Source organism: Oryctolagus cuniculus, chromosome 5, assembly GCF_964237555.1.
Source record: "Oryctolagus cuniculus chromosome 5, mOryCun1.1, whole genome shotgun sequence".
Lineage (NCBI taxonomy): Eukaryota > Metazoa > Chordata > Mammalia > Lagomorpha > Leporidae > Oryctolagus > Oryctolagus cuniculus.
Genome location: NC_091436.1, coordinates 74,886,434 through 74,914,039, shown reverse-complemented (window position 1 = coordinate 74,914,039; position 27,606 = coordinate 74,886,434). Strand labels below are relative to the sequence as shown.

Below are 27,606 nucleotides of genomic sequence, written 5' to 3'. Positions count from 1 at the left end.
CAGCAAACCCGGGAGGGCCAAGCAGACAAAAGAACAGCGCAGGGTCCTGTGTCGTTCCTCCACGAAGATGGGGAGCGACAAAAGTGTGGTCTACAGAGTAGTAGCATATACAACACCTAGAAGCTAATTAGCAATACAGAATCGTAATTCCACCACCACCTACTGAATCAGAATCTGATTACCCCAGGTAACTTGTATACATGTTAGGTTTGAAGTTGGTGGCAGGATAGTTCCTTGTAACTTATATTCACCTGTGATCCAAAGTATGAATGACTTGTGTGGTCTGAAAATATTAGTAAATTATAAAGATGTGAAAATTATTTGTGAGAAATGTTGCAAAGAAATTCTATAAAAATTACCCCCAGAAAATACAAACTAATGTATGTACACAGAATATTCTGTAATACATAGTATCTGGGGAAATTGATCATGGATAGCAGGAGACATGTGACATGCGGTGATAGTAGACATAAAGCCAGAGTAGAACCCAGTGGTCACTGTTCCAGTGACAGTCTGTTTTGCTGGAGATTTCCTTGAGAGCAGAGCCTAGTTACTTTAGTGCCCCTTGCACAGTTAGTGACATAGTTTCCTAGAAAGATAAAGATGAGCTGGAGAATGTTTGGAGATGGGCTGCAAGATTGATTATGGCACAGGAAGAACTGATTTATGAAGAGAGAGAAAAATAATTAAATGGGCAGCACTCTGCAACAAAAAGAGGCTGTGGAGACCTGGGTATTTACCTAATGTTTCTCCCCAGCTGTTTCCCAGAGTGTCCATGTAAAGATGCAGAACAGTAAGGTGGTAAAATTAAGAGCAAAATTGAAGTTTGGGGTTCAGGAAATTTTACCTGGTACATGAGAAGTGATTTTGAATGAGATGATTTTTTTTCTGATTTTGAAAGCTTTGTGGACAAAGAATGGGAAATCAGTTATTAAGTTGTTGAATTATCCTGCAAGGAAGTTATTGAGATCTTGTCCCTTGAAACTTCTTTTTCTTTAACTTAAGGTAAACAAATTTCATATACTTCATTTATACAGGTTTAGGAATATAGTGATACTTCCCAGCTTACCCTCCCTCCTTGCCACGCTCCCATCCTTCCTTCTCCTTCCTCTCAATTTTTACAGTGATCTACTTTTAATTTACTTTATACTCATAAGATTAACTCTACACTAAAGAAAGAGTTCAACAAATAGAAGAAAAAACACTGTTCCTCAACAGCAGAGACAAGGGCTACAAACAATCATCAAATCTCAAAATGTCAATTTCACTCCTATACATTACATTTTTATACTCTATGAGTTACCTCAGATCAGGGAAAACACATGATATTTATATTTTTGGGGCTGGCTTATTTTACTAAGTATAATGGTTTCCAGTTGCATCCATTTTGTTGCAAAAGACAAGATTACATTCTTTTTATGGCTGAGTAGTATTCCATACTATATATAATACAGTAATTTCTATATCAAATCATGAGTTGATGGATACCTGGGTTGATTCCAAATCTTAGCTGTTGTGAACTGAGCTGCAATAAACATGGGGGTACAGATAACTTTTCATATGATGATATCATTTTCTTTGGGTAAATTCCCAGGAGTGGGATTGCTGGGTCATAGGGTAGGTCTATTTTCAGCTTTCTTTACTTTTCTTTTTTTTTGGCAGGCAGAGAGTTAAACACTGAGAGAGAGAGAGAGAGAGAGAGAGAGAGAGAGAGAGAGAGAGAAAGGTCTTCCTTCCATTGGTTCACCCCCAAAATGGCTGTTATGGCTGGCACGCTGCACCGAAGCCAGGAGCCAGGCACTTCCTCTTGGTTTCCCATGTGGGTGCAGGGCCCAAGCACTTGGGCCATCCTCCACTGCCTTCCCGGGCCACAGCAGAGAGCTGGACTGGAAGAGGAGCAACCGGGACAGAATCCGGGCACCCCAACTGGGACTAGAACCCGGGGCGCCGGTGCTGCAGGTGGAGGATTAGCCTAGTGAGCTGCGGTGCCAGCCTATTTTCAGCTTTCTAAGGTATCTCCGTACTATCTTCCACATGGCTTTACTAGTTTACGTTCCCATCAACAGTGGATTAGGATACCTTTCCCCCACATCCTCATCAGCATTTATTGTTTATTGATTTCTGTATGAGTGCCATTCTAATTGGGGTGAGGTAAAACCTCATTGTACTTTTCTTTGAAGGGAGGAGAGAACTTCCACTTTGCTTATGGCCCTGTCTAAATACTGATGGAGTTTGTGGCTCAAAAGGCTTTCCTAGCCTTGGTAGCTCATGACAAGAACCTCGAGTGATCACTGACATCATAAATAAGAGTGTCAATCTTTTTTTAAATATTTATTTATTTATTTGAAAGAGTTACACCGAGAGAGAAGGAGAGAGAGAGAGAGGGAGAGAGAGAGAGAGGTCTTCCATTTGCTGGTTCACTTCCCAATTGGCTGCAATGGCTGGAGCTGCACCAATCGAAAGCCAGGAGCCAGGAGCTTCTTCCAGGTCTTCCATGTGGGTGCAGGGGCCTAAGGACTTGGGCCATTTTCTACTGCTTTCCCAGGCCATAGCAGAGAGCTGGGTTGGAAGTGGAGCAGCCAGAATATAAACTGGCGCCCATACTGGATGCCAACACTGCAGGTGGCAGCTTTATCTGCTATGCCACAATGAAGGCCACTATTGTCAAGTGTTAAATCACTGTGTACTTGCTCCGCATGTAGGAACTCTGTCCTTAATTAGAGCTGTACTATGAGAATTAACGGTAAAACTTGTCTTCAAACAGTACTTTATACTTTGTGTGTCTGTGTTGGTGCAAACTGTTGAAATCTTAGTATAGAGTTGATCTTCTGTATATAAAGATAATTAAAAATGAATCTTAATGAAGAATGGGATGAGAGAGGGGGTAGGAGGTGGGACAGTTTGGGGGTAGGAGGGCAGGTATGGGGGGAAGAACTGCTATATTCCAAAAGTTGTACCTATGAAATTTATATTTATTAAATAAAAGCTTTATAAAAAAGAATAATTTATATCAACTATGTTCACTGGACATACAAGGAGTCATCATAAAGCTCATGAAAATGTACATTGTCTTTTAATTACACTTTCCATGAACTTTTAGAAGTTCCCATGTATTGAATATACTTCTTTATGCTGGTATGTGGGGACATTTGCCAAACTTAAATATTAAAACATGTTAAAGAAATTACTTCAATTTGTCTATAACTGAATTACTTTGATTTTTAAAAAGCATTATTTAATTTATTTATCATTTAATGTACCCACTTTAGTTTTAAGAAATTCTCTTTGCCTGTAGTCAAGAGTTCTTACTCCTCTTCTTCTTGAAAGAGATCTGGATGGGAAAATAAAGAATTCCTGTTATATGTCCATAATACAAAGGTAATCCCGTGATAGTCAATTTTTGTGAAAATGGCTCTAACAAATTGCTGGTCTGTTACATGCACAAATAACAACTGTCTTCAAGGTCCAAACTAATGGAAAGAAAAAAAATAAAATGGACAGATTGCAGGCTTTTTTTTCCTTCTTCTTCTCTTGCTTCTAGGCTGTCATACTTAGCAAAAAGGGTGGAGGGAAAGTCTTTTTTCTTCCTAAATCATTCTGCTAGTGTTATATTGATTTTCTCTCAAGTACAGCCTGTGGTCTCAGATGATCACATATTTTCTTACATGATTTCTATTGATACAGCACCTTGATGCATGGGTTGACATACATTACTTCAGCTGTGATGGCACTGGTCACTGCTGACATTTCCTGGTTGGTAGGATGTTCCAAGCTTCTTATGCACAAAACGCAGGGAACAGACTGTTTTTCAACAATATTTGTATTCTTTGAAAAGCAGTTATTACTTATGCCTAGTGATATCTTAAGCCCCCATCAGTGTTGCTTAACACTGTTCTTACAACAATGTCGTGAATTCTCTTGTGTCTCTATTAACACAGAAAAAGGTTCCTCACCTGAATATCAGAATATTCCAGTGCGACACTGTTTCTAACAGAAAGTGTATTAGTAAGTCACAGAAAGAATTCATTGTGACCTGCTAGGCGCCCTTACTGTTGCTTTTTCTTTCTTTTCTTTGTATTCTCCTCTCATTCCACCTCCCTCTGTTTCAGCTAGCTGTGAGGTGGTTGGAACACAACTGCCATTACCAGTACCTGGATGAGCTCCTGCAGTACATCCGCTTTGGCCTCATGGATGTGGATACTCTCCATACAGTGGCCCTGTCCCACCCCCTCGTCCAAGCAAGCGAGACGGCCACAGCTCTTGTCAACGAGGCCCTAGAATACCACCAGAGCATCTATGCACAGCCTGTCTGGCAGACTCGCAGGACCAAACCGCGGTTCCAGTCCGACACCCTGTATATCATCGGTGGGAAAAAGCGTGAGGTGTGTAAAGTCAAGGAGCTCCGGTACTTCAATCCTGTAGATCAGGAGAATGCTCTCATCGCCGCTATTGCCAACTGGAGTGAACTGGCTCCCATGCCTGTGGGAAGAAGCCACCACTGTGTGGCAGTCATGGGAGACTTCCTGTTTGTAGCCGGAGGGGAAGTTGAGCATGCCAGCGGCCGGACATGTGCTGTGAGGACTGCCTGTCGCTTTGACCCCCGCAGTAATTCCTGGGCAGAGATAGCACCCATGAAGAACTGCCGGGAGCATTTTGTGCTGGGTGCCATGGATGAATACCTCTATGCGGTTGGAGGCAGAAATGAACTGCGCCAGGTTCTGCCTACAGTAGAGAGATACTGCCCCAAGAAGAACAAATGGACTTTTGTGCAGTCCTTTGACCGATCCCTCTCATGTCATGCTGGATATGTGGCTGATGGTCTCCTTTGGATATCAGGTAGAACATGCCTCCCTCATATGTTGGGGAGATATATATATATCTATATACACACACACATACATACATACATTATATATATTTATAAAGATGACATGCTTTAATTGTAGCACAAATTTAAAAGTCAGCACTGGTAGTGTGGCCACTTGTAATTGAACAATTGAGCATAGGGTGCTATTTTAGCTAATTAACATTCATTTATTGAGCACCTACTCTATAGAGAACAATGTAATTGGAAGTAATTGACCTTTCTATGACCTTCTGAATAATGAGTGGTGAGAAAATTCAAGATGGACGTTAGTGATCCATCACACCTGTTTTTCTACCAAGCCTTCTATTGTTTGTCAGTTCTTGGTCGTTCTTGATTTATCTAGGTCCTTTGCTTTTTCTTTCACCCTCAACTGCCTGTCTAGGAATGATTTCATTAAAGATAAGTCAGGAGAAGTAAAAGTCCAGTGAATCCATTTTGCTGGGTATAACAATGGGTGTATATCCAGGTCATAGCTATATTGTGAACTGAGGGAAAGAATTTAAGTTACTAAAGCAAACTTTGTGTATTATCTGTAAATGGTTAATTCATGTCATCCTAATCATTCATTCCTATTTATGCTTTTATTCTAACTGATTTTTGGAAAGTAAAATTTGTGCTTTATCTTAGGGTTTTTTTTTTTTTGTCTTTTAAAAAATTTTTTTTATTATGGAAATAGTAGAGAGACTGTTGTTATCAACCTCATGTACTCACAACTCACTCCCAGCAGTTACCCACCCGTTGCCAACCTTGTTTCATCCACACTCACGTACCCCTTCACACCCTTTTCTTTCTGCCTGTTCAGAAGGAGTCTGTGAGGCATGCATTATTAATAGCACATTACCAACCTATGTTTTCAATACTGTTACTGTGAAAGAGACAGAGTGCTTGCCTGTGAAAGGTTTGCCTATCAGGGAGGAAGGTTCCATCTTCTCCATTGTAGCATACCTGTTTTGTAACTCACTTGAAATTTGTTGAATTTCTGTGTCACTAAGGACAAAGAAGAATAGAAAAATCAAGTAACTTAAATATTAAGAGTAACTTCGATGTGTGTTCTTAGAGCAAATAATGACTTTTAAAGATATCTGCACTTTTAAGGATACCCACAAAGGTTTTCTTTGATACTGTTACATCTCTAGTTTAACACCTGTTTTGACAAAATTCTCTTTTATATAAACTAAATCATGTGACCCCTCTCTGTTTGTCCCTCTGCTATATTCAATAAATAGATAGTCACAGCCTCAACTTCTCTGGGTAAGGCCTCAATTATTGACAATTACATGATTTTCATTGGAGAAAACTAGCCCTGTCAGGGTTTAGGTGCTCAATAGACTAATGAGTGAATTTAAGATTAACACTAAGGAAGGGGATAAATAAAGTGGATACAATGATTACTGGCCCTATATACCAAAAAAAGTTACAGAAGTGTATTATGTTATTATATGTAGATGCACGTGGATACTCCAAACAATTCATGGAAAGCGGAATTCAAAGATAAGTTTATCTTGTTGCTAACAGTAATTGAAATCCATGCATAACTTTCACATAATATGCATTTTCCATGAATTTCCTGAAGCCCCTGCATATTCAAATAAAAATCCCACTTTCATTTTTCTTTAAATGTGCATTTCATTAGTTAAAAAAAAAAACTACTGGGAATATAGCCTCAGCTTTGCTGATAAAAATTCAAACTAGGTGCAAGCAAGTCTGCTAATAGAGGGACAGGTCTGTACTTTCTTGGATAACAAAGCCATGATGAATTTATGAAATCAGTGCAATTTATGTTTTCTCCCAGTTTACATTCTTTCCATTGACTCATTTGGTTTCATATATTGTTAATGCACTGTATTCCTAAATTTTGCATTGCACTTTTTAAATTTTGTATGAATTTCTTATAAATATTTTAATAAATATTCCTTATGTTTTTAGCTATAAAACTAGATTTTAAAAAATGTTGGAATTTCCCTTATACAGTCTTAAAGATATGACTACTTAATACCTTCTTCAGTGAGGCCTTAAGAAAGCACAGAAGCTCATCTTGCCTGAGCTAGATCTATCATCCTGGTATCAAACTGATACCCTTTTCAATATCGTCTCTATGTTTCCTTTTGCATTTGATTAAATCTATCAACTTAGTACAGATTTTACTGCTCTCCCACTTTGTTTTTCTCCTACTGTGAAAGGAAATGCATTTTCTTTGTTCTTCCCCTGCACTAATGTATGCTGCCTGTGTTAACCATACTTAATGAAAACAATCACAATTTTCTCAGGTTTGTTTCTCCCTACTGTGTACTTGAGATGAGAAACTCACTTTCCTGTGTACAGTACAATACCATTAATTGGAAAGAAGAGGAAATTGCCAGTGACATTTCTATTCCTTCAGTCATCCGCCTCTTTCCTCAGGCCCAACTCATAATAAATCTATTGTGAATCTAACCATGAATAGGGAGGGGTGGCTAGATTTGCTAATGGGTCCCTTAAAAAAAAAAAGACAGGTATATTTCACCCTGCTTATCACTAATTTAGGAATGTTAGCCTGGTTGATTGGTGCAGATGAAAATATTTGAGACAATTTCTTATCCTTTACCAAATAATCAAGTTTTTTCAATGTAATTGATGGGGGTTGGGTTATTGGCATCCTTCTGGTACTTCCCACGGTTTGCATGAGGTGGAGGTGTATGCATGACAGTATGTGGATTTCAGGGGCTTAGTTCTGTTCTGTGGAACACAAAATGAATGTTTCTTTTGGGACTTCTCTCATGTACTCGCTCCCTGCTCACCACTTTCTCCTGTTTCTGTCCATTTTGGAGTCAGGACATCTTGAAACCTATCCATAGATTTTAAAGTACTACAAGCAGACAGGAAATCAGAAAATTGGGCTACGTGGATATTCCAATTAGTATTTCATTTAAGATGTTAGATATAGTCGAGTTTCACAGGCTCCCGTGGCAGCTGACATTGTGGTCCAGTGCTCCAGTGTTCCATATAGTACCAAAGTAAAATGAGCATTAAATATCCTGCAGCTGTGTTTTAAAAGATATAGACTCCACTGTAAAGAATAGTGTGTGAACTACAAAAAGATTGTTTTATATGAGGGAAAATTATCCTGAGTTCATCTTGCAGAGCTGTAGCTTTTCATTTTTATCAAATGACAACAAGATAATGAGAAGTTAACCACAAAATTAGTGCTTTAAAATGATAAAAATAAGATAAACATTATTGCATTTATTCAGAAGCAGTATTTAGTGCTCTCCTGATTGCCTTGGTAAGTGCTGTATCCTTACAGAGGGTCACAGATAAATAAGATTAATTCAGCAAGCATGCTTCCTGCCCTCTAGGAGCTGACAGTCAGAGTTTCTCAAACATCTCATTAATAAAACAACATTTCTATTAAAGATTTTGTGACTACCCAGAAGCTATGTTTATTTTCATCTTGATTAAATTTATATGTAGACTGCATTGCCCCATTTTAAATAATTTTAATGTATTCACCCTTACTGAATGGATTTTGGCTTTTCTAATATTCCTTAAAATTAAAACAATGTAGTTTTGTTAACAATTTTTTAAATGCTGTGGCTTTAGCTTTACTCTATCTGTGCAGATAGTTTTACTTGTATCTTGAAAATCATACAAAAATCATATAAAAATATTGGGAGCTAACAGCATGTATGCCAAAGGCTATGTTGTGGTACACCAAGATCCCAGACAGTGGTCACACACAAAAAATAATTGTAGCAATCATGAGGTGCTGAGCCAAGTCTCTGACCTCTGTAAGTCCTGTTCTGAGTACTGCTGGAGCAGCAAAGCTGAGTAAATTACCACAAACCATTAGACATAATGATAACATAGCATGTGATGGTGAGATAATAGAAATGTTTCCCAGGTACAGAAGTAGTACAAACAGGGAATAATTACTGTATGGGGTTGTAAAAGTTTGCCCCTCCGGCCTTATTTGGCCTCATGTCTGTTGGCTACTTTATAATTCTTCACGAACTTCTCTCTGTCCTCACACTTAAACTTCACAGTCCAGTCTTCTCAATGATTCTCCTGCCATCTGGCAAACACACAGTGTTGGAGAAACACAGCTTTCCATTTGATCTGTGTCTGACTGTAGGAGTTGAGCCTGTGGAAGGGGAACAGTTAACAGGAAGGCTTAGTGACCTCACCTCATCAGGCAAGCGGCCCTCTCCGTAGGCTCATACGCCTTTCATCCACTGTCCTTCACTGTCTGTAACTTCTTCACTTTCCTCTAGATCCCCTCTCTTCAGATTCTGTTTCTTAGAGCAGATGTAAGATGTAAGATGTAAGATAGCAGGAGGAGGAGATCGAGAGCATGAGGAGACTGAAGGGAATAGATCGTCTGGACAAAGGCCAATGGTGTTAGGTTGGGAAACACCTGGCAGGGATGGTGCAGGGTAGAGGGAACTAAGGAAGGCGTCAGCAAATGGGGTGTCAGCCAGGTCGGGGGAGGATGAGTGTCACAGAAACCAAAACCAAACAGAAGGATGGAGTGAATTAGAGCAGTCCAATAGCACAGGGACATCAAACTCCAAATAGTTGCACTGTTTTTTTCAAACAGCAAAGTGTGAGTGAAGGCAGCTTCAGGGCACTAAAGAAGGTGGAAACTAGAAACATGTTGTTCTTTAAGGAGTGATTGGAAAGTGAGCTCAGGTTGCATTGGCAAGAAGTCGGGATTAAAGGATGCGTTAGCCTAAGACCCATGAGCGGGGTATGCTCTAAACTTCCTGGAATCTGACTTTATCAGACGACTTTCCATATCTTCCTTCTTGTTTACTCCTGCATCCAGAATGTGCTGTTTCTAGGAACACATGTATTTCAGACCATGTGCTGGCCACAGTGTTTCCTAGTAAATTAATAAACAGCACTTTGGTTTTAGAAGAAAAAAAAGAGATTAGGAAGGAAGAGGCTATCTGAGAAAAGAGAATAGTAGAAGAAGAATACAGGGTTAAAGGAAGGTTTTTTTAAAAAAAAATTATTTATTTATATGAAAGACAGAATGGGGGGAGGTGAGACAGAGAGAGAGAGAGAGAGATCTTTTATCTGTTGTCTCACTTCCCAAATGGCTGCAGCAGCCAGGGTTTGGCAGGGCTGAAACCAGCAGCCTGGAGTCCCTTCCAGATCTCCCATATGGATGTAGGGGCCCAAACACTTGGGCCGTCCTCCACTGCTTTCCCAGGCACATCATCAGGGAGCTGCACTGGAACTGGAGCAGGGGCACTTGAGCCAGTGCTCATATTGGGTGCCCGCATCGCAGACAGCACTTAACTTGCCACACCAGAACACCAGCCCTAGGAAGGGTTGTTTTTTAAGGATGCAAGTGAATGAGGCAAATTTGTAGATAAGGAGAAAAAAGAGAGCAAAATTGAAGGTGCAGGGAAGGAGGGCCTTCATTTGGGGGGTAAAACCTGCTTGTACCTCCTAGGTACCAATAGTGGGATACATCCTGGGACTATAATGCTGACATACCCTGAATAGGCAGGAGGGAGTGAAGAGAGAGATCTTGAACTTGAGAAGACAGAGGCCTCTCAAGCACTAAGCCTGGAAAGAAGAGATAATAATGGGTGTGGACCCAGGTGTGCTCAAGGGTGAGGGGCAGGAAGCTGAGGAGGTTCCTTGTGGATGGACTCAAGTGAGACAGGGATTGTGTGATGGCCTGAGAAGAGTGATCTTGGGGAAACTTTGTGAAAGCAAATAGGCAAGTAGCAGGATTTAAAAAAAATGTTTAAAAAAATTTAGAGCCCCTTCTAAGATTGGAAACTGTAAAACTGTGGTGATCTTGTTGGTAGATTTGTCCTAATTTTTGGTGGTGCTCAGCAGAGAATTGGAGAAGACTGGTCTTTGCATTCACTGATAATAGAGGTTAATAGGCTGAGAATGTCCCGGAGGATCCTGCTCAAGGAGTCCAAAAAGCTGGGATCCCAGTTAGGAGAGACGAAAGAACTGAAGGTCTGCTTTAGGGAAAATAATGTGTTTTGCAGGAGTGAGTATGTAAGATAGTGCTGGCTTGCTGTCCCTGGAGACAGCTGTCATGTCAGGGCACCAACCTGTCTGGTAGAGATTTGGAGTTTGGTGAATTGACGTGTCCTTTTAAAGTTCCTAATGAATTGGTATGTCCATTAAGAATCAAATCATGGTGTGGGTGTTTGGCTTAGCAGTTAAGACATTGGTTAGGACAGCCATGTCCTACATTGGAGTACTTGGGTTCAATTCCTTCTTTGGCTCCTGATTCCAGCTTCCTGATAATGTATACCCTGGGAGGCAATAGTGATGACTGGGTTCCTGCCACTCACTTGAGAGACCCAGATTGAGTCTCCAGCTCCAGGTTCTGGCCCCAGGCCCAGCCTCAACTGTTGCAGGCACCTGGGGAGTGAACCAGGGGATGGGAGTGCTGTCTCTATGTATGTCTATCTCTGTCTCTCAAATAATCTTTTCAAAAAATCAAGGCTTTGTTGCTTTAGATTCTAGCAACCAGCATTTCCCAACAGTTAATGTTGTCTCTTACTTACAGCTGTCCCAACTTTACTGTCCCCCTACTACAGTATTGAACTGAGAGAGAAGCCAGACAGAAATGGTTCTACAGTTCTTTTAAAAGAGCTCAATGATTTGAAGGAGAGAAAGGAATCAGATCACCTAGATCTTCCTGAAACAAACAAAGCTCTCATGCTCATCTGACTGACCTGTGGCTGCTCAGGAAATGAGGTTTAAAGAGAGTAAATGACTCCCACACAGCTAATAGGCACAAAGTTAGAATTTGAATTCTGTGTCTCTTGAGTTTTTAAACTGTGCTTTTCCCAACAAGTAATGGAGATGCCGAGGTTTGTCACTACAGCAAAAGCCTGAACAATAGATGTTTAAATTCTGCAAGAACTTGGCAATGACATATGACTAGAAGTAAATAACTCACAGAATAATGCTACCTGGAGATTTGTTTAGAATCCACAGTCCTGTGACTGTCTTTAGTTGTCAAAGTGCCCATATTTCTCAGGGCACAGCATTGAGACGCACAATATCTTCCTTTTTGTGGTTCTACCACTTAGTTTCTAAAACAGAAAAAGCAATATGAAGTCAAAATGTACAATGAAACTTCATGATTGAATACATTGTCTTAGGTCAGCAAATTGAAATTATGAAAGAATTATATATATAAAATATACTGTATCCTATATAGTGTCTGTATATGTAATATCATATGTATATAATATATATAGTGATCTAATCACCTTTAAAATTAGTAGTGTAGTGGTTTTAAAAAAAATCCATGCTGTTGATTCCAGAATTCCACCCAAAGTTTATTTTTTATTTATTGTAAATATTCCTTTGGCATCAGTTTTCTCAAGGGCCAATACTGAGTTTAGCTTTATAAACTTGAACTCACACTTAATGCCATGTCATTTTTTAGGTAATTAAGCTATAAGGACTGGTGTTTTGGTGCAGTGGGTTAAGCCATTGCTTATGACACTGGCATCCCATAGCAGAGTGCCAGTTCAAGTCCTAGTTGTTCTCCTTCCCATGCAGCTCCCTGCTTATGTACTTTGGGAAGGCAGTGGAAGATGGCTCAGCTCCTTGGACCCCTGCCACCCATGTGGACAATGGAGTTTCTGGCTCCTGGCTGCAGCCTGACCAGATCTGGCTGTTTCAGCCATTCAGGGAGTGAACCAGCAGATGGAAGCTCTCTCTCTTTCTCTCTTTCTTTCACCCCCCACCCCATCCCTCTGCCTTTCAAATGAATAAATAAATCTTTTTAAAAAGGTAAACTGTGGCCGGCGCCGTGGCTCAATAGGCTAATCCTCCGCCTTGCGGCGCCCGCACCCTGGGTTCTAGTCCCGGTCGGGGCGCCGGATTCTGTCCCGGTTGCCCCTCTTCCAGGCCAGCTCTCTGCTATGGCCAGGGAGTGCAGTGGAGGATGGCCCAGGTGCTTGGGCCCTGCACCCCATGGGAGACCAGGAAAAGCACCTGGCTCCTGGCTCCTGCCAGGATCAGCGTGGTGCGCCGGCTGCAGCGGCGGCCATTGGAGGGTGAACCAACGGCAAAGGAAGACCTTTCTCTCTCTCTCTCTCACTGTCCACTCTGCCTGTCAAAAAAAAAAAAAAAAAAATTAAACAGGTAAACTGTAATATAAAACTTCAGTCTTTTGAGAATTGGAGCAAGTTTGCAGAGGAACTGAAGCAATTGCAGAAAGAAAAAGCCCTTGGATAAATGATAAAACTGGCCAGTGATTGTAGTAATCAGTGTTAGCGAAACTGGTGCCATCTTATCTGAGGCACCATCTTAAGCCTAGGGGGCCATCTTAGGCCTAGGCCCAGTGGCCATTGTGTGAAATAAGTTTCAGTTTCCTAAGTCCAGCCTGGTTTACCAGAAATCAGGTGACCAAATGGCCCAACCATATGGGTTGCCTTCACCACACCCAGTGGAATTTGCTTTGCTTACTTCCTTCTCTCTGCTAGGCCATAATAAGACCTGTCCTAGTACAGGCTGCTGTTCTCTGTTCTCTCATGTACAGCGAGGCAGCCTGTTGGGTCACCAGGTCTCCTCCTCCAACACCCCCCCCCCCCCCCCGACAATAAAACCTTTCCTTTTACTCTGGTGATTGGTGTTGTTTTATGGTGGCCCTTTCAACTAATATAACTAATTACAAGAAATCTATTTCTTTCTTTTTCTTTTTCTTTTTTTTTTTTTTTTGACAGGCAGAGTGGACAGTGAGAGAGAGAGACAGAGAGAAAGGTCTTCCTTTTGCCGTTGGTTCACCCTCCAATGGCCGCCGCGGCCGGCGCGCTGCGGCCAGCACCGCGCTGATCTGAAGGCAGGAGCCAGGTGCTTCCTCCTGGTCTCCCATGGGGTGCAGGGCCCAAGCACTTGGGCCATCCTCCACTGCACTCCCTGGCCACAGCAGAGAGCTGGCCTGGAAGAGGGGCAACCGGGACAGAATCCTGCGCCCTGAACGGGACTAGAACCTGGTGTGCTGGCGCTGCAAGGCGGAGGATTAGCCTAGTGAGCCGTAGCTAAGAAATCTATTTCTGATGACAGAATTCATTTATTTGTGAATTCAATATCCCTTACATAGCCATTTGTACCTTTTATGGTAATGGTAAGGAATTTTAGTAAGCGAATGACCACAGTACTATAGAAAACTTCCCTTTATGGTATTCTGTATGCCACACACTCTAGTTCATCTAAAACCTGCTAAGGAGATATCATCATTTGCATTTTGTATCTGAGCTAGTCTATATTAAACAGCCCTCCCCCCAAGAACACAGTCACAAAAGAGCCCATGTTAATGCCACAGCCTTCCCCAAACTCTTCCCCTGGTGAGAAGCTGGGCACTGCAGGCCTCAAGCAGAATTGCAGAGGACTTGCCATGGTTCTCCCGATCCTCAGTTTGCTGTGGGATTCCACCCCAGAGCATGCTGCAGCCTAGGAGCATGGAGATGGCCAGTTCTTTGCATCCTGCTCCGTCCTCATTAAGCACTGGTGCTGCTGCTTTAGGAACCATGGCATTCCACTTCTCGAGTTTAGTGTGGAAGAAAAACAAAGCTAGCAGAGCCATCTCGGACTTGACCCACTCTGACCGAAGTATAACGAGAGCAGTTTTTCTAAACAGCCTATTTTATAGGCTCTCTCAGCATTGACTCGTGGTTGCTTTTGAGTACAATATGAGTTTGAGATGTCGGTGATCTCTGTAGCAGAGAAAAAGGTTGCTTGTTTGGCAGTCACTTGTCATCTTCTCTCCAGTGTGCATTCATCCATTTGTCACAATATTTTGTGGGGAGTTGTACAGGGAAGCTTAAGAAAAATGCTTTACTCTTGTCTTGATGATAGAAAGCATTTCTCACGGCTGGTAGCATGGTGGTAACTTTTCATTCCTTCTGGCAGTTTTTAAAGACTTATTTGACTTTGTGGGAACCTGCAGTATATCTTTAAGTCACAGTTCAAAAGTATGAGACAGGGTTGCTCATTTTCAATTTTGGCTGAAAAGTCTTAACTTTGACTGTGGTACTTCAAAGTTAGGGAAACTTGGTCTTAAAAATGGATGCTGATAGGAGATGGCATATTTAATGACAGATGTATCTATAGAAAGCTGTTAAGATGCAGATTATCCCCCCTGGGGTGGGGGAGGGAGATCAAAACTGCCAATCTATAAAATATACTCGATAGAGGAAGGCATGGAATCTATCTTTGCAAGTGCTTTGATTGCAGGGGACAGTATAGCAGCATGTGGCATCATAACCCAGAGCAGACAAATCAGCTTGATGACTTTCAAAGCCAAGAATACTGCTGCAGGCAAGGGTACTCCAGTCTAGGAGAAATTAAAACATATAGAGACTGTTATTAATTCCATATCTATTTTTGTATAGTCAAATCTGTATGCAAATCCTTAGCATCTCATTTCAGCAGATTAATCTAAAAGTGAAGAGTGTTATGTGAAGGGAATGTAATGATAAAGCTTTGCAAATGAGTAACATTGCTAAAGGAATGTGGGCTGCAAACTTGGATGCTTTTTTAAAATTTATTTTTTGTACTGAGAAGAAATGGCTTTTATTTATATGCTCATTTGGAAATTATTTCAAAGAGGGAGAGCAATAGGACCAATTTCCAAGATTTTCCTCTGTAATCCTGATTTGGCAAAAGTTACAGCCCTGGGTTTGTTAGCCACCTCCTGTGGTTTAACATTCTAGAGGTAATCAACCAAATAACTAACTGGGAGTTTTAATTTTGCTCCCAACTCATACCCAATATCTCATTTCTAAACATTGTCATGTGAGTGAAAATTTGTATGAAAGGGTAAGGAATCTAATTACTGAGTGCAGATTAAGAAAAAAAATTGTATTACAGATGCATCTGTGGAAGCTAGTAAATAATAATTCTGAACAATAATAATTCTGAAGAACATGGAGATGAATTGTGTGCCCCTGTTTGGGAGAAGGGATATAATAGCTGCACTCTAATGCATTGGTTGTACATTAAATCTATAATGGGCAGAGTCTGATACAAACAGTAACGTAAATATTTTCAGATAGTGTCATAAAGCAGATAGTTTACTGCAGTATCTATTAATTCTGCCCCATATTTCTAAAACAAGGAGAGAAACTTTCCAAGTTTTAAGATAATATGTGGAGCTTTACCCTCTGCTCCCTCTCAATTGGAGAAATGATTATAGGCGAGCTGGATATCAATCTGGTGGTTATGGCCCAGATCAGAAGCACTGGCAATCATTTTAACTCTGAAGACCTGTGAGGTCTCAGTCGATTTGATTATTCTTGTGTGGTTATGCTGATAAAGAATTATCGAACACTCCATTTTAATCAGATAAGAAAGGGAAGGTTGGGAGCAAGCACACCTCTATATTTATTTTGACACACATCTTGACTCTATGTAGGCATTGCAGCCTCAGCTTTCTTAAGTGTATTTTCTCTGCCTTTGATTTCATTTTAGAAATGAGATATTCAAGGAGAAAGCCAAAGAAGACTTTGTTTGAGGTCAGGAAGCTCATTTCTCTCTGTTCTTTGTGGATTTCCTCTGCAGACAAAGCTTTCGTTGATCTTAAAAGTAGTGGCAAGCTTCAGAGAGAATAAAAAAATAGCCTTCCAGTTAATAATAGCCATGGTCAATTACATGAAAGATATAATCTCCTTACTTGGATTGAGAGAGAGCGTAATGATTGGCCAGGACAGTTCCCTCCTCTTTATGTATCTATTGGTATTGATTGATTATTCCAGTTCAGTTGAGGATTAGGTCCTAATCCTCTGAATTCTGGTTACCTTGACTCCTGGCTATGCAGTTGATAGTGGTGACCTATTCAGAGTTTTAACTGTCAAAGCAAAAATTGCACTGGATAAGGTTAAACAGATGAAGAAAAGTTTATTCAAGGCTATTGCAACAGGGAGAGAGAAATTAGAATGCAGTTTGAAATCAAGTCCATCAAAATGAGGTTTTTAAGAGAATGGTTTTTAAGAACTGGGGTAAGCTAATGGAAAAGTACTAAAGGACTTTTAAGGGGAGGTTGATCTAGGAATGTGTTGAGTATGTTCGGTTATTCTTAAGCTGGCAGATTTTGTTTTTTCTCTGTTATTAGGCCATCTGTGTTTGCTAATTGGTGATTCTCAAAATTAGGCTCCTACCTGCTCATAGAAAGGGGAATGGGGTAGACTGGAGATGGAACACTCCCTTCTTTGATGATTATGAAGGGAGGAATCCCAAGTGCTTAAAGAAGTTATTCCTGGCTTATAAAACTGGGGAGCAGCTCTTAAGATGATTTACATCTCAAAAAGCAAGAGAAAGAATCTACAATTATAAATTTTCTAAAGTACATGCTCTAAGAAAAGGGAGATCAGAGGCCTCGAATCAGGAAGCTGCCTCTCTAAAACTTAGTCAAGCTGGGAAAATGTTAAAGCCATCCTGGTCAGTTTTGTGACTATATGCTTCTTTATTTCAAAAAAAGTGCAATAGGAAACTTTTTTAGTCTGGCTTAAGCTTCACTGTTTACTATAAAGTTAGCTACTACTTTGTGATACTTAATATAATATTATTCATTTTACACTAATGTCTAGAACTATGGATAAGGCAGTATTTCTGAAGATAGATTTTTTTGGTTCCCATATTCCTGTTGTTTTATTATCAAACATTTAGTATATACTGGTGTTATTTTCTTACTCTGTTGTTTTAAAGAGTTTTTGTTTGTTTGATGATAAAAGAGTAGAATTAATAATCTTTAGGCTTTACAGGGCTTAGTGTATACTACAAGCATGAAAGAAAAGTATGAGAACAAATAGAAACTTACCTGGAAGTGTCATGATTTTTTTTAGTGGTTCTTTATTAAGCAGAAACTCTCAAGCCTCTCAGATCCATGCGTTTTCAAGGAGGCTTCAAAAACATTGACTGTAACAGCAGCTGCCATGGAAAACTCTAGCTGGTAGCCATTAACCACATTTGGATTATTAAGTACCTGAAACATGGCTAATCTGGAGTAAAATATGTGTGTCAAACACAAACTGAATTTTGAAGATTTAGTGTGAATAAATAATATAAAAATCTTGATTTTTATATTGACTTCATGTTGAGATAATATTTGGCTCTACCAAGGTAAATAAGATTTGTTAATAGATTTGATTTCACTGTTCCTTTTTACCTTTTAATGTGGTTACTGAAAAATTTTAAATGTATATGTGACTTACATTTGTGGTTCTTGTTATATTCTATTGGATAGCACTGGCTCCAGATGCCTTTTGATAAATAATGCCTTTTGTTAGATGTGGCTTTTCCAAAAGAGATATCAATATATCACTGTATTTACGTCTGGAGGTTAGAGCTAAATTGGCAGTTACCTAGGGAAAGAAATTCCTTTGTGACTATCTCCCTGGCTTATATAGAGAGTTTCTCTGCTTGTGTTGTGTTCAGTCTTACTCCCTCCCTTTGTTTTGCCCCTCATTCTGACCATGCAGAGTAGCTCACCAGAAATGGGGCCCTCTGGGTAATAATTGAATACTTGTTGTGCAACTCGATTGCTTCTGAAATGTTTCTTGAAAATGAAACTGTTTCAACATTAAGCTTCTTAATTATGTCATGGGTTCACCACCAGGGTATACAAACAGATCTTCAGTAGTAGCTGATTTTTCTTTAATTGTATCATCCTTTTGTTGGAATATCCTATTTTTTATTCCTGAGAAGCTCTAACATATGTTAATCCATTACAGGTGGAGTAACTAACACGGCACAATATCAAAACAGACTAATGGTATATGAACCTAACCAGGTAAGAATCTTATAACAAAAGCTCATTACCTTAAAATGAATTTTGAAAGATTTCCACAGTGATTAGTATGTGGAATGCCAAGTCTACATAAATACACATGCATGCTAAGCCTATATAGAGGAAAGAAAGCTTCTGGATAAACTGCTGTGCAGTTCCTTTCTTTTTTTACATTTCAGCCTCTGAAACTTTATGCTCTACATGATGCTTCACTCTTTCAGTTTTGCATAATGTCCAAAGGATTTTGATTGTCCTGGTGTTATATCCTTTGTATCCGTTATATCTGTGCTCAGAAAGGAACGTGCTTGTTGTTTCATTATTCTCAGGTAAAATTAAAATTGTAATTTAACTCAGTGTAGCCAAAGTGTCCTAGAACATGTTGTCCCTGTCTAGGACAAGTCTGAGGTAGAAGTACCTGGAGAGTTTCTGTATGATTTTCATGTAACAGCTGGGGCCTGAATGGGAAGCGTTTTGGTGATGCCTCCTGTCCTTTTTTTCTGACTACTTCTCACGTACACCTTATGACTTTTCCTGTTTTCTCCCAAGGAACTGTTTTTAATTCTTTTTTCCTTCTACCAAAAAATCTATGACCTTGACGAATGCCTGCTGAATTTTATCATTTCTATGAGTTTGCTAATGTAAAGATTTTGCTTGATTATGAAAAATTCCAAAATGATTCGATTGGGGGGATTTACTATACATCAGCTGAAGATAACAGAATATGAAACAACAGGTTGACTCTGGTAGTCTGCGTCTGGATTGGTCACCAAATGTATATCCAGAGTGACCTCAGTGTATCCGGTATCTTTTTATTTTAACAATTGCTTGATTCTGAATTTAACCAAACAGTTTCTGTCCACAAATGTGTTTCCTGATGTCATTAGAAACTGTACATTTCAAAGACCAAATGTCCATGGGTCAGCCGTCTCAAGAGGGATCATTAATTCCAGTTGCTTGTGTTTGGCGCACACGTGGTTAAAGAGGAAGAAGGTGTAAACATTTCTCAAATGAGTTCTGCTTCATGTTTGTACACACATGCTCTTTTTAAAAATTCTGCTGGCATATTGTTTACGGTGGGTACTGGCAAACATCACATCTGCTTGCGTCTTGCACAGAATCTCAATAACTCTATCATTCAGCTCTGGTGCTTATTTCTCTTCTAGGCCTTTGTGGAGAGTCGATAATGCCTGCCATCTGCCACAGAGCACATCGCTACCTGCCAACAGGCAGGCTGGGGTGACCTCTGCTTCCCCACCACTGATTAGTATTCACACGCTAGCTTATTAGGAATGACCCCACCAGGCCTCTCAGTTTCTTTGCCTTTGCAGTGGTTGGCGGCTCACCTGGCAGGCACTGCAGTGAAGGAAGCTAAAGATGTAATCAGGGGATGCAAGCAGGCTTTGCAAACCAGATGGCATCTCTAGTCTTGTGGCAGGGGACTGGACTGCTAATGCAAACATTGATTCCTAATTCTGTCATGGGTTGTCTCATAGAAAGCACCTAAGAAAAACATTTTCAGTTTTGGGTTAAATTCACTCACTCACATGTAATGTATTAAAGATATTTCTTAGCAAGATGTCTGAAAGAAAGGCTTGGCTATTTCATTATTAAATAAGATATTTGATTGGAAGGATATTCTTATGACATGTTCAAATAGGGGGAACAGGTCAACGCAGGGCTTTCGAACTGTAGAGATCACTCTCCCCTCCCCAACCCCAGGAGTACGTCTTTAAATGAGAAATTAGAAATGAGCCAGGATATATGCTCGTGGGGAATGGACACATGTTTCTACAAGCATGTTTTTGTTATTGCATTTCCTTGTTTCTTCCCTTACACCTTTGTGAACTGGTGAAATTCTATGAATTCAAAACATCATATGATTTTTTTGGTTGAAGTCCAAATTTTTCTTGGCAGAAAAGAAACCAGGTTCTTCCTATGTGTTTAGTGTTTATGTCAAAAGAAAATGGGTTTATTTACCTGTCCATTACTTAGTTGAGATTTAAAATTCAATATTTGCTGTTCATCTAATTTTGCAGTATACATGATATTTTGAATAGGAGCTTTTTTAAGAAGAGTTGGGCATACACTTCTCATTATTGGTGGTGACCTAGAATCAAATACTGAAAGTTTCACCATTCCCTAAAGTTCTCATATAGGCTTATTGCTGAACCACATCTTAACTTCTGCCAGTGATCTCAAGAGTTTAGTTCTGGAAAGAATAACAAAGCCAGCCTCACCCTAGCTTATATAGCAGGCTTTGATGCCCAGTGATTATTATCACAATAATTTTTAAAAAGTGAACGTGGATGTTAGATAGCTTTTCATCACTAGCATACATGAGAGAAGCTAACTTATAAAGAAAAGGAGATTTATTTAACTTCATTTTGGAAGTTCAACATTCAAGGTCAGGAAGCTCTATTAGTTTGACCTCTGGTGGGGCCTAAGAGCAAATGGGGTTAGATCAGGATTCCTGGTACTAATGAAACACCCACTGCTGTTGTCTGCCATGGAAGTCTCCTATTAATAGAAAGCATTTTAATTTCTTTTTTTCAGAATAAGTGGATAAGCCGCAGCCCCATGCTACAACGAAGGGTCTACCATTCGATGGCTGCTGTCCAAAGAAAGCTTTATGTTCTTGGAGGCAATGACCTAGACTACAATAATGATCGGATTCTTGTGCGCCATATAGATTCTTACAACATAGACACTGACCAATGGACGCGTTGTAATTTCAACCTGTTGACTGGCAAGTACCTTTGGTTAAGTAAGCCAATAAAAGTAGAAGTTCAAGAAGTTGCCAGACTTTCCTTAGGCTGCTTTAATGCATCTCTAAGTAAAGTATATAGTGGTGGAACAAAGTTGCTTTTGGTAGCCAGGAGGTGTGCTTCCTTTATGTCACAAAACTGGGCTCATTCAGCAGGCTGAACATCTAGTTTTTCTATTGCCTCTAATGGATCGAGTTTCTCTAAAGGCAGTGGCCTTTGTGCATGTTCTCTCGTGGCTAAGAGAGGCATGTCAAATCCATGATTGTTAAGTCAATATTTACATAGGAATTTTGAAACAAGTAGGAAGAAGAGCAGTTTATCTTTTACTTTCCCCTGCATTTAGTCCTCTTTTATTTCTTGTGAATTCGGAATGGTCTTCATTATTTGTCCCTGCCAAATGTCCTTTCTGAGTGTCTTCTAAAAACAAAACCTTCATGCAATTGTGGGCAGAACGGTTTGGCTGCCTTTCTGGACAAACAAACCCATCCAAGCATTATCATAGGGCATCCCTATGTTTGACCCATTCTCATTCCAAAAGGGAATGAAAGAAAGCAGTAAACAGCTTACCCATGATACTTCTTTATGGAATTGAAAACTTTTTTGCCCCTTGTCAGCTTGTATTATTACCATTCCTTTCAGGGTTGCTCAAATAACAGGAAAAATCACAAACTCCCAACAGTGATTGGATTAGTTCCTGAAGACATCTTAATATGCCAAGTGGGCTCTCAGTCCCTCACAGCTGCTGGGGGAGGCAACACAGGGTGCATAACTACAGATTTAGCTGCTTTGGAGTGAGTTCTTGTTTTTGGAAAATGATTTTTGAGGCCTAGCTACATTAACTTTAAGTTGTAGACCCTTGATCCCTTGATCTGTGATTCTACCTGCTGTAGGATTCAGCTTATTTATTACCCCAGTCAATCCTGTGTCAGCTCATCAATAAAATGAGACTACTTCACTGTCTGTTAGCCTCCAGGGAAGAATATGTGGTACTGAGTTATTCTGTCTTCTTTTTGAAATGGGAAGAGGAATCTTTCATCATTCTGGCGTGTCAGTATCTAGGGATTATCCAGGATGGTCCCAGTTCAGGAACTTTAAAACAATCTTAAAACTGGTGTGTATGTAAAGACAGGTAGAGTAGCAACTTTATCCATTTTTTTTCTGCCATGTGTCTTCATTTGGGGCATACTCATGGCATGGCTTCTTGATGTTGAAGCTGTTAATTTACAGATGTATGCATTTGCCTTAAAAGCACTTGTTAGTACCATAGGTATTTTTCATTTATAAAATATACCTTATTTACATTACTATAAATTAGTAGCATACAGCATAGTACACAACTCTTAGTGCCATGTAGCTTACTATTGCTATATTTACTGCTGTTTTTACTAACTTGGCTGGTTAATGAGTATTTCTGCCTGGTTCTGGTACAACACTGTGAGAAACAGTGGCTGATGCTTCTGAGTAGTGGGAGTCAGTGAATACCTGCCACAAAAAATCCCATGGAGTATACAAGCCAGCCACAGGGGGAAACTGTATTCCTCAGTGGCAAAAGGGTTAATTAAAGCATGTAAGAAATGGATTTATTATTTCTTTTTATTCCATTCTCTTTATGTTAGGTCAAAATGAATCTGGGGTTGCTGTCCATAATGGGAGAATATATTTAGTTGGTGGATATTCAATTTGGACAAATGAGCCTCTGGCTTGTATCCAGGTAAGTGGTTAAAATGGCTTTGAAGTTTGCTCCACTAGATCAGTGAGGTTAAATTTTGCAGTGCTAGGGGATTAAGATAGCAGAGTAGGGAGGGAGCCTGCTGCACTAGTCTAGGAGAAGATAGTTTCAAAAAAGTGGAAAGAGTGCAGTCTCAGGGAAGAGTTAGGGAGAAAACAGCAGAGGAAACTACACAAACAGGGACACAGTGGACCTGTGTGGAGGGCGAGGACATGCATGACCCAAGACCCCATCAGCAGAGAGCCTCTGCAACAGTGTTGAAGAGTGAGGTGAGACCAGACTGCAGTAGCCCAAGCCATTGGCAGAAAAGCTGCAGGAAGAGCCTAGAGGGAATCTAGCTTGGAGACTCGAGAGGGATAGTGTACCTGCCAAAATAGAGGAGAAAAAACAAAGGTGGTGGGGGCAGATTTTCTCTCTCCCTGATTACTCTGCAACTCATCCTGTAACAAGCTGACAGAGAGCAGGTGCCATTTTGGACAAATGTAACAGCTGCACCAGCTTGTGTCCACACCCAGCAACCAGTCAAGTGGAGACTCCTGAGTCTAGTGGGGAGAACAGACAGGGAGCTGGGTGCTCATGACTTTGGGAGGCTTGTGTGCCAGGACTATGAAAACACTGAGGCTGTGTGGGATGACTCAAAGTGTGGCTGGGCCTTTGGGAAGTCACTGTGGGAGGCTCCACATGTTCAGGGCTTCCTGGTTACCTGTTAAGGGACATTGCTGGGGAATCTGAGCTTACACTGAAGACTGCACAGATCCTTTGTGTGGTCCTTGTGGCATAGTGGACGAATAATATACCCACTGGGGCTAGCGCTTAGGCAGGCACTAGTCTTTGAAGAGAGGAGCTCAACTAAATCTATGCCAATAGACAAGAACAAACCTTCCCTCTGAAAAGAAAAAAAAGGATTTATCACACCAAACCTGGGTGTGTCACGTCAGACATGCCCTTCACCCTGGAGCACTGACCAGAGGTCCTTGGCTCCAGTTATTCCCTGAAAGCAGACACTCCACTAATCTACACAGACAATCCAACGATAAAAACTGCCACAGAAAAAAGCAAAGAAGACACCAACAAGTATCTCCACAAATGTCAAATAACAAACGCATCAATTCAAGAAACAAGAATAAGGAAGACAACATGATACCCCCAAAAGAACACAACACTTCAATACTAGATTGTAAAGATGATGAAATCAAAGAAATGCCAGAAATGGAATACAAAAAAAATGATTATAGGATTACTTAGAAGTAATCAGAAACAAATGCACAAACTAATGAAATCCATACATGTTATGAAAGGAAATTTCTCCCATGAAATTGAGTTCTTAAAGAGAAATCAAAATGAAAACTTGGAAATGAAGAATTCAGTAGAACAAATAAAAATGTGGTAGAAAGCCTTAACAGAATCGGTGAAGCAGAAGAAAGAATATCCAACTTAGAAGACAAAACACAGGAAATTATACAGTCAGACCAAACACAACAAGAAGAAATTAGAAAACTAAAAAAACACTATTGGGAATCTACAGGATACTATCAAACAACTCAACATATGGTTCCTGAAGGTGTGGAAAGAGAGAAAGGTTTAGAAGACCCTTTTAGTGAAATAATAACAGAAAATTTCCCAATTTGGAGATAGAAAGGGACATCCAACTACAGGGAGCACATAGAACTCCTAATAGACATGACCAGAAAAGATCCTCACCATTACACATTGTAATCCAACTCTTCCCAATAAAACATAAAGAAGAGATTCTCAAATGTGCACGAAAGAAATGCCAGATTACCTTCAGAGGATCTCATATGAGACTCTCAGGAGCTTTCTCATCAGAAGCCCAACAGGCTAGGAGAGAATAGAGATGTATTCCAAATCTTAAGAGAAAAGAACTGTTAATCCAGAATACTATATCCTGCAAAACTCTCATTTATGAATGAAGATAATAAAGACCTTCCATGACAAACAGAAACTGAAAGAATTTGTCACCACTCATCCAGCCCTGCAGTAAATGCTTAAGGAAACACAGAAACGTGATCATCACTACAAAAGTGGGTAAAGGAAGGAAATCACCCAGTAAAAGTACAAAGGAAATCCAAAGTGAAAAATAGGAATCTTTATGGAAAAATGGCAGGGCAAAATCGTTATTTGTCAAGTCACCTTGAATGTAAATGGCCTCAACTCTCCAGTTGAAAGACACAGACTGACTGAATAGATTGAAAACAAAACCCATGTATGTGCTGCCTACAAGAAATACATCTCACCAACAAAGATGTACACATACTGAAAGTGAAAGGATGGAAAAAGATATTCCATGCTAATAGAAACCAAAAAAGAATTGGGGTAGCCATCCTAATATCATACAGAATAGACTGTAATGGCTGGCGCCGCGGCTCACTAGGCTAATCCTCCGCCTAGCGGCGCCAGCACACAGGGTTCTAGTTCCGGTTGGGGCTCCGGATTCTGTCCTGGTTGCCCCTCTTCCAGGCCAGCTCTCTGCTGTGGCCAGGGAGTGCAGTGGAGGATGGCCCAGGTGCTTGGGCCCTGCACCCCATGGGAGACCAGGAAAAGCACCTGGCTCCTGGCTCCTGCCATCGGATCAGCGCGGTGCGCTGGCCGCAGCGCACCGGCCGTGGCGGCCATTGGAGGGTGAACCAATGGCAAAGGAAGACCTTTCTCTCTGTCTCTGTCTCTCACTGTCCACTCTGCCTGTCAAAAAAACAAACAAAACAAAACAAAACAAAAAAAATAGACTTTAACACAAAAACTGTTAAAGGAGACAAAGAAGGGCACTATGTAATGATTAAGGGATCAATTCAGCAGGAATATATAACTATTATAAATATATATGCACCTAGTTACAGGACACCTGGCTATTTAAAAGAAATGTTAAGAGATCTGAAGGGAGATGTAGAATCAAATACAATGGTAATTGGGGATTTCAGTACCCTACTTTCAGCAACGGACAGATTAACCAGACAGGAAATCAGCAAGGAAACAGCAAATTGTAGACCAAATGAACCTAATATATCTACAGAACTTTCCATCTTACAGTTACAGAATACACATTCTTATCAGCAACTGCATGGAACTTTCTGTAGGATTTACCACATGCTAGGCCATAAAGCAAGTGTCAGCAAAGTAAAAAAATATCAAAATTATACCATGCATCTTCTCTGACCAAAATGGAATGAAGTTGATAATCAACAACTCAGGAATCTGTAGAACATATGTAAATACATGCAGACTGAACAACATGCTCCTGAACGAACAGTGGGTCACAGAAGAAATAAAAAGAGAAATCAAAAAATTTCTGGAAACAAACGAAGATGACAATACAACATGCCACACCTTATAGGATTAAGAGGAGAGTTTATAGTAATTGGTGCCTATATCAAGGAATTGAAAAGGCACCAAATAAGTGAGTTATCAATGGATCTCAAGAATCTAGAAAAACAACAGAAAACCAAACCCAAAACTAATAGGAGAAAAGAAATAATTAAACTTAGAGAAGAAATCAACCAAAATGAATCCAAAAAAATACAAAAGATCACAAAATGAAGAGCAGCTTTTTTGAAAAAATAAGCAAAATTGATACACCATTGGCCCAAATAACCAAAAAAGAGAGAAGACCTAAATTAATAAAATTAGAGATGAAAAAGGATTTAACAACAGACACCAAAGAAATAAAAAGAATAATCAGAAATACGAGCTAGAGCTGTATGCCAATAAATTGGAAAACCTAGAAGAAATGGGTAGATTCCTGGGCACATACAAAGTACAAAATTCAGCCATGAAGGCATAGAAAACCTAAATATACGCATAACCAAGATGAAAGTTGAATCAGTAATAAACACCCTCCAAACAAAAGCCCAGGACTGGATGGCTTCACTGCTGAATTCTATCATACATTTAAAGAAGAACTAACTCCAATTCTTCTCAAGTTATTTACAACAATTGAAATTGAGGAAATAACTCCCAAATTCTTTCTATAAAGCCAGCATCACCTTAATTCCTGAACCCAGAAAAGACGCAACAAAGAGATCTACAGACTAATTTCCCTGATGAACATAGATGCAAAAATCTTCAACAAAATTCTAGCCAATTGAATCGAACAACACATCAGAAAGACCATTCACCTGGACCAAGTGGGATTTATCCTTGGTATGCAGGCATGGTTCAACATTTGCAAACCAATCAAGGCAATTTATGAGAGACGCATGGCCAGCATTTGATTGAATGGGGAAAAGTTGGAAGCATTCCCATTGAGATCAAGAGCCAGACAAGGATGCCCACTCTCACCATTCTATTCAATATAGGCTTGGGAGTTTTAACCAAAGCAATTAGGTGTGAAAAAGAAATCAAAGAGATTCAGATTTGGGAAGAAGTTAAATTATCCCTATTTGCAAATGACATGATTCTATATATAGGTAATCCAAAGACTTCAACAAGAGACTATTGGAACTATAGACAAGTTTGTTAAATTTGTCAG

The 27,606-nt window shown here is 40.0% G+C and overlaps 1 protein-coding gene across 6 annotated transcripts in view; it reads left to right on the top strand.

The window, feature by feature from the left end:
• The window catches only part of KLHL32 (kelch like family member 32), a 256,551-nt gene that overhangs the window by 213,099 nt on the left and 15,846 nt on the right, over positions 1 to 27,606 (top strand). For 4 of the 6 annotated variants that reach the window (XM_051855442.2, XM_008263237.4, XM_017345291.3 and 1 more), the window contains 4 exons: positions 4,110 to 4,836; positions 18,574 to 18,632; positions 21,183 to 21,375; positions 23,011 to 23,105. In XM_051855442.2, the coding sequence (XP_051711402.1) occupies positions 4,110 to 4,836; positions 18,574 to 18,632; positions 21,183 to 21,375; positions 23,011 to 23,105 (1,074 nt within the window). Of the gene's footprint in view, positions 1 to 4,109; positions 4,837 to 18,573; positions 18,633 to 21,182; positions 21,376 to 23,010; positions 23,106 to 27,606 lie in introns of those variants that run through there. The other 2 variants (XM_051855445.2, XM_051855446.2) reach the window with 2 other exon arrangements.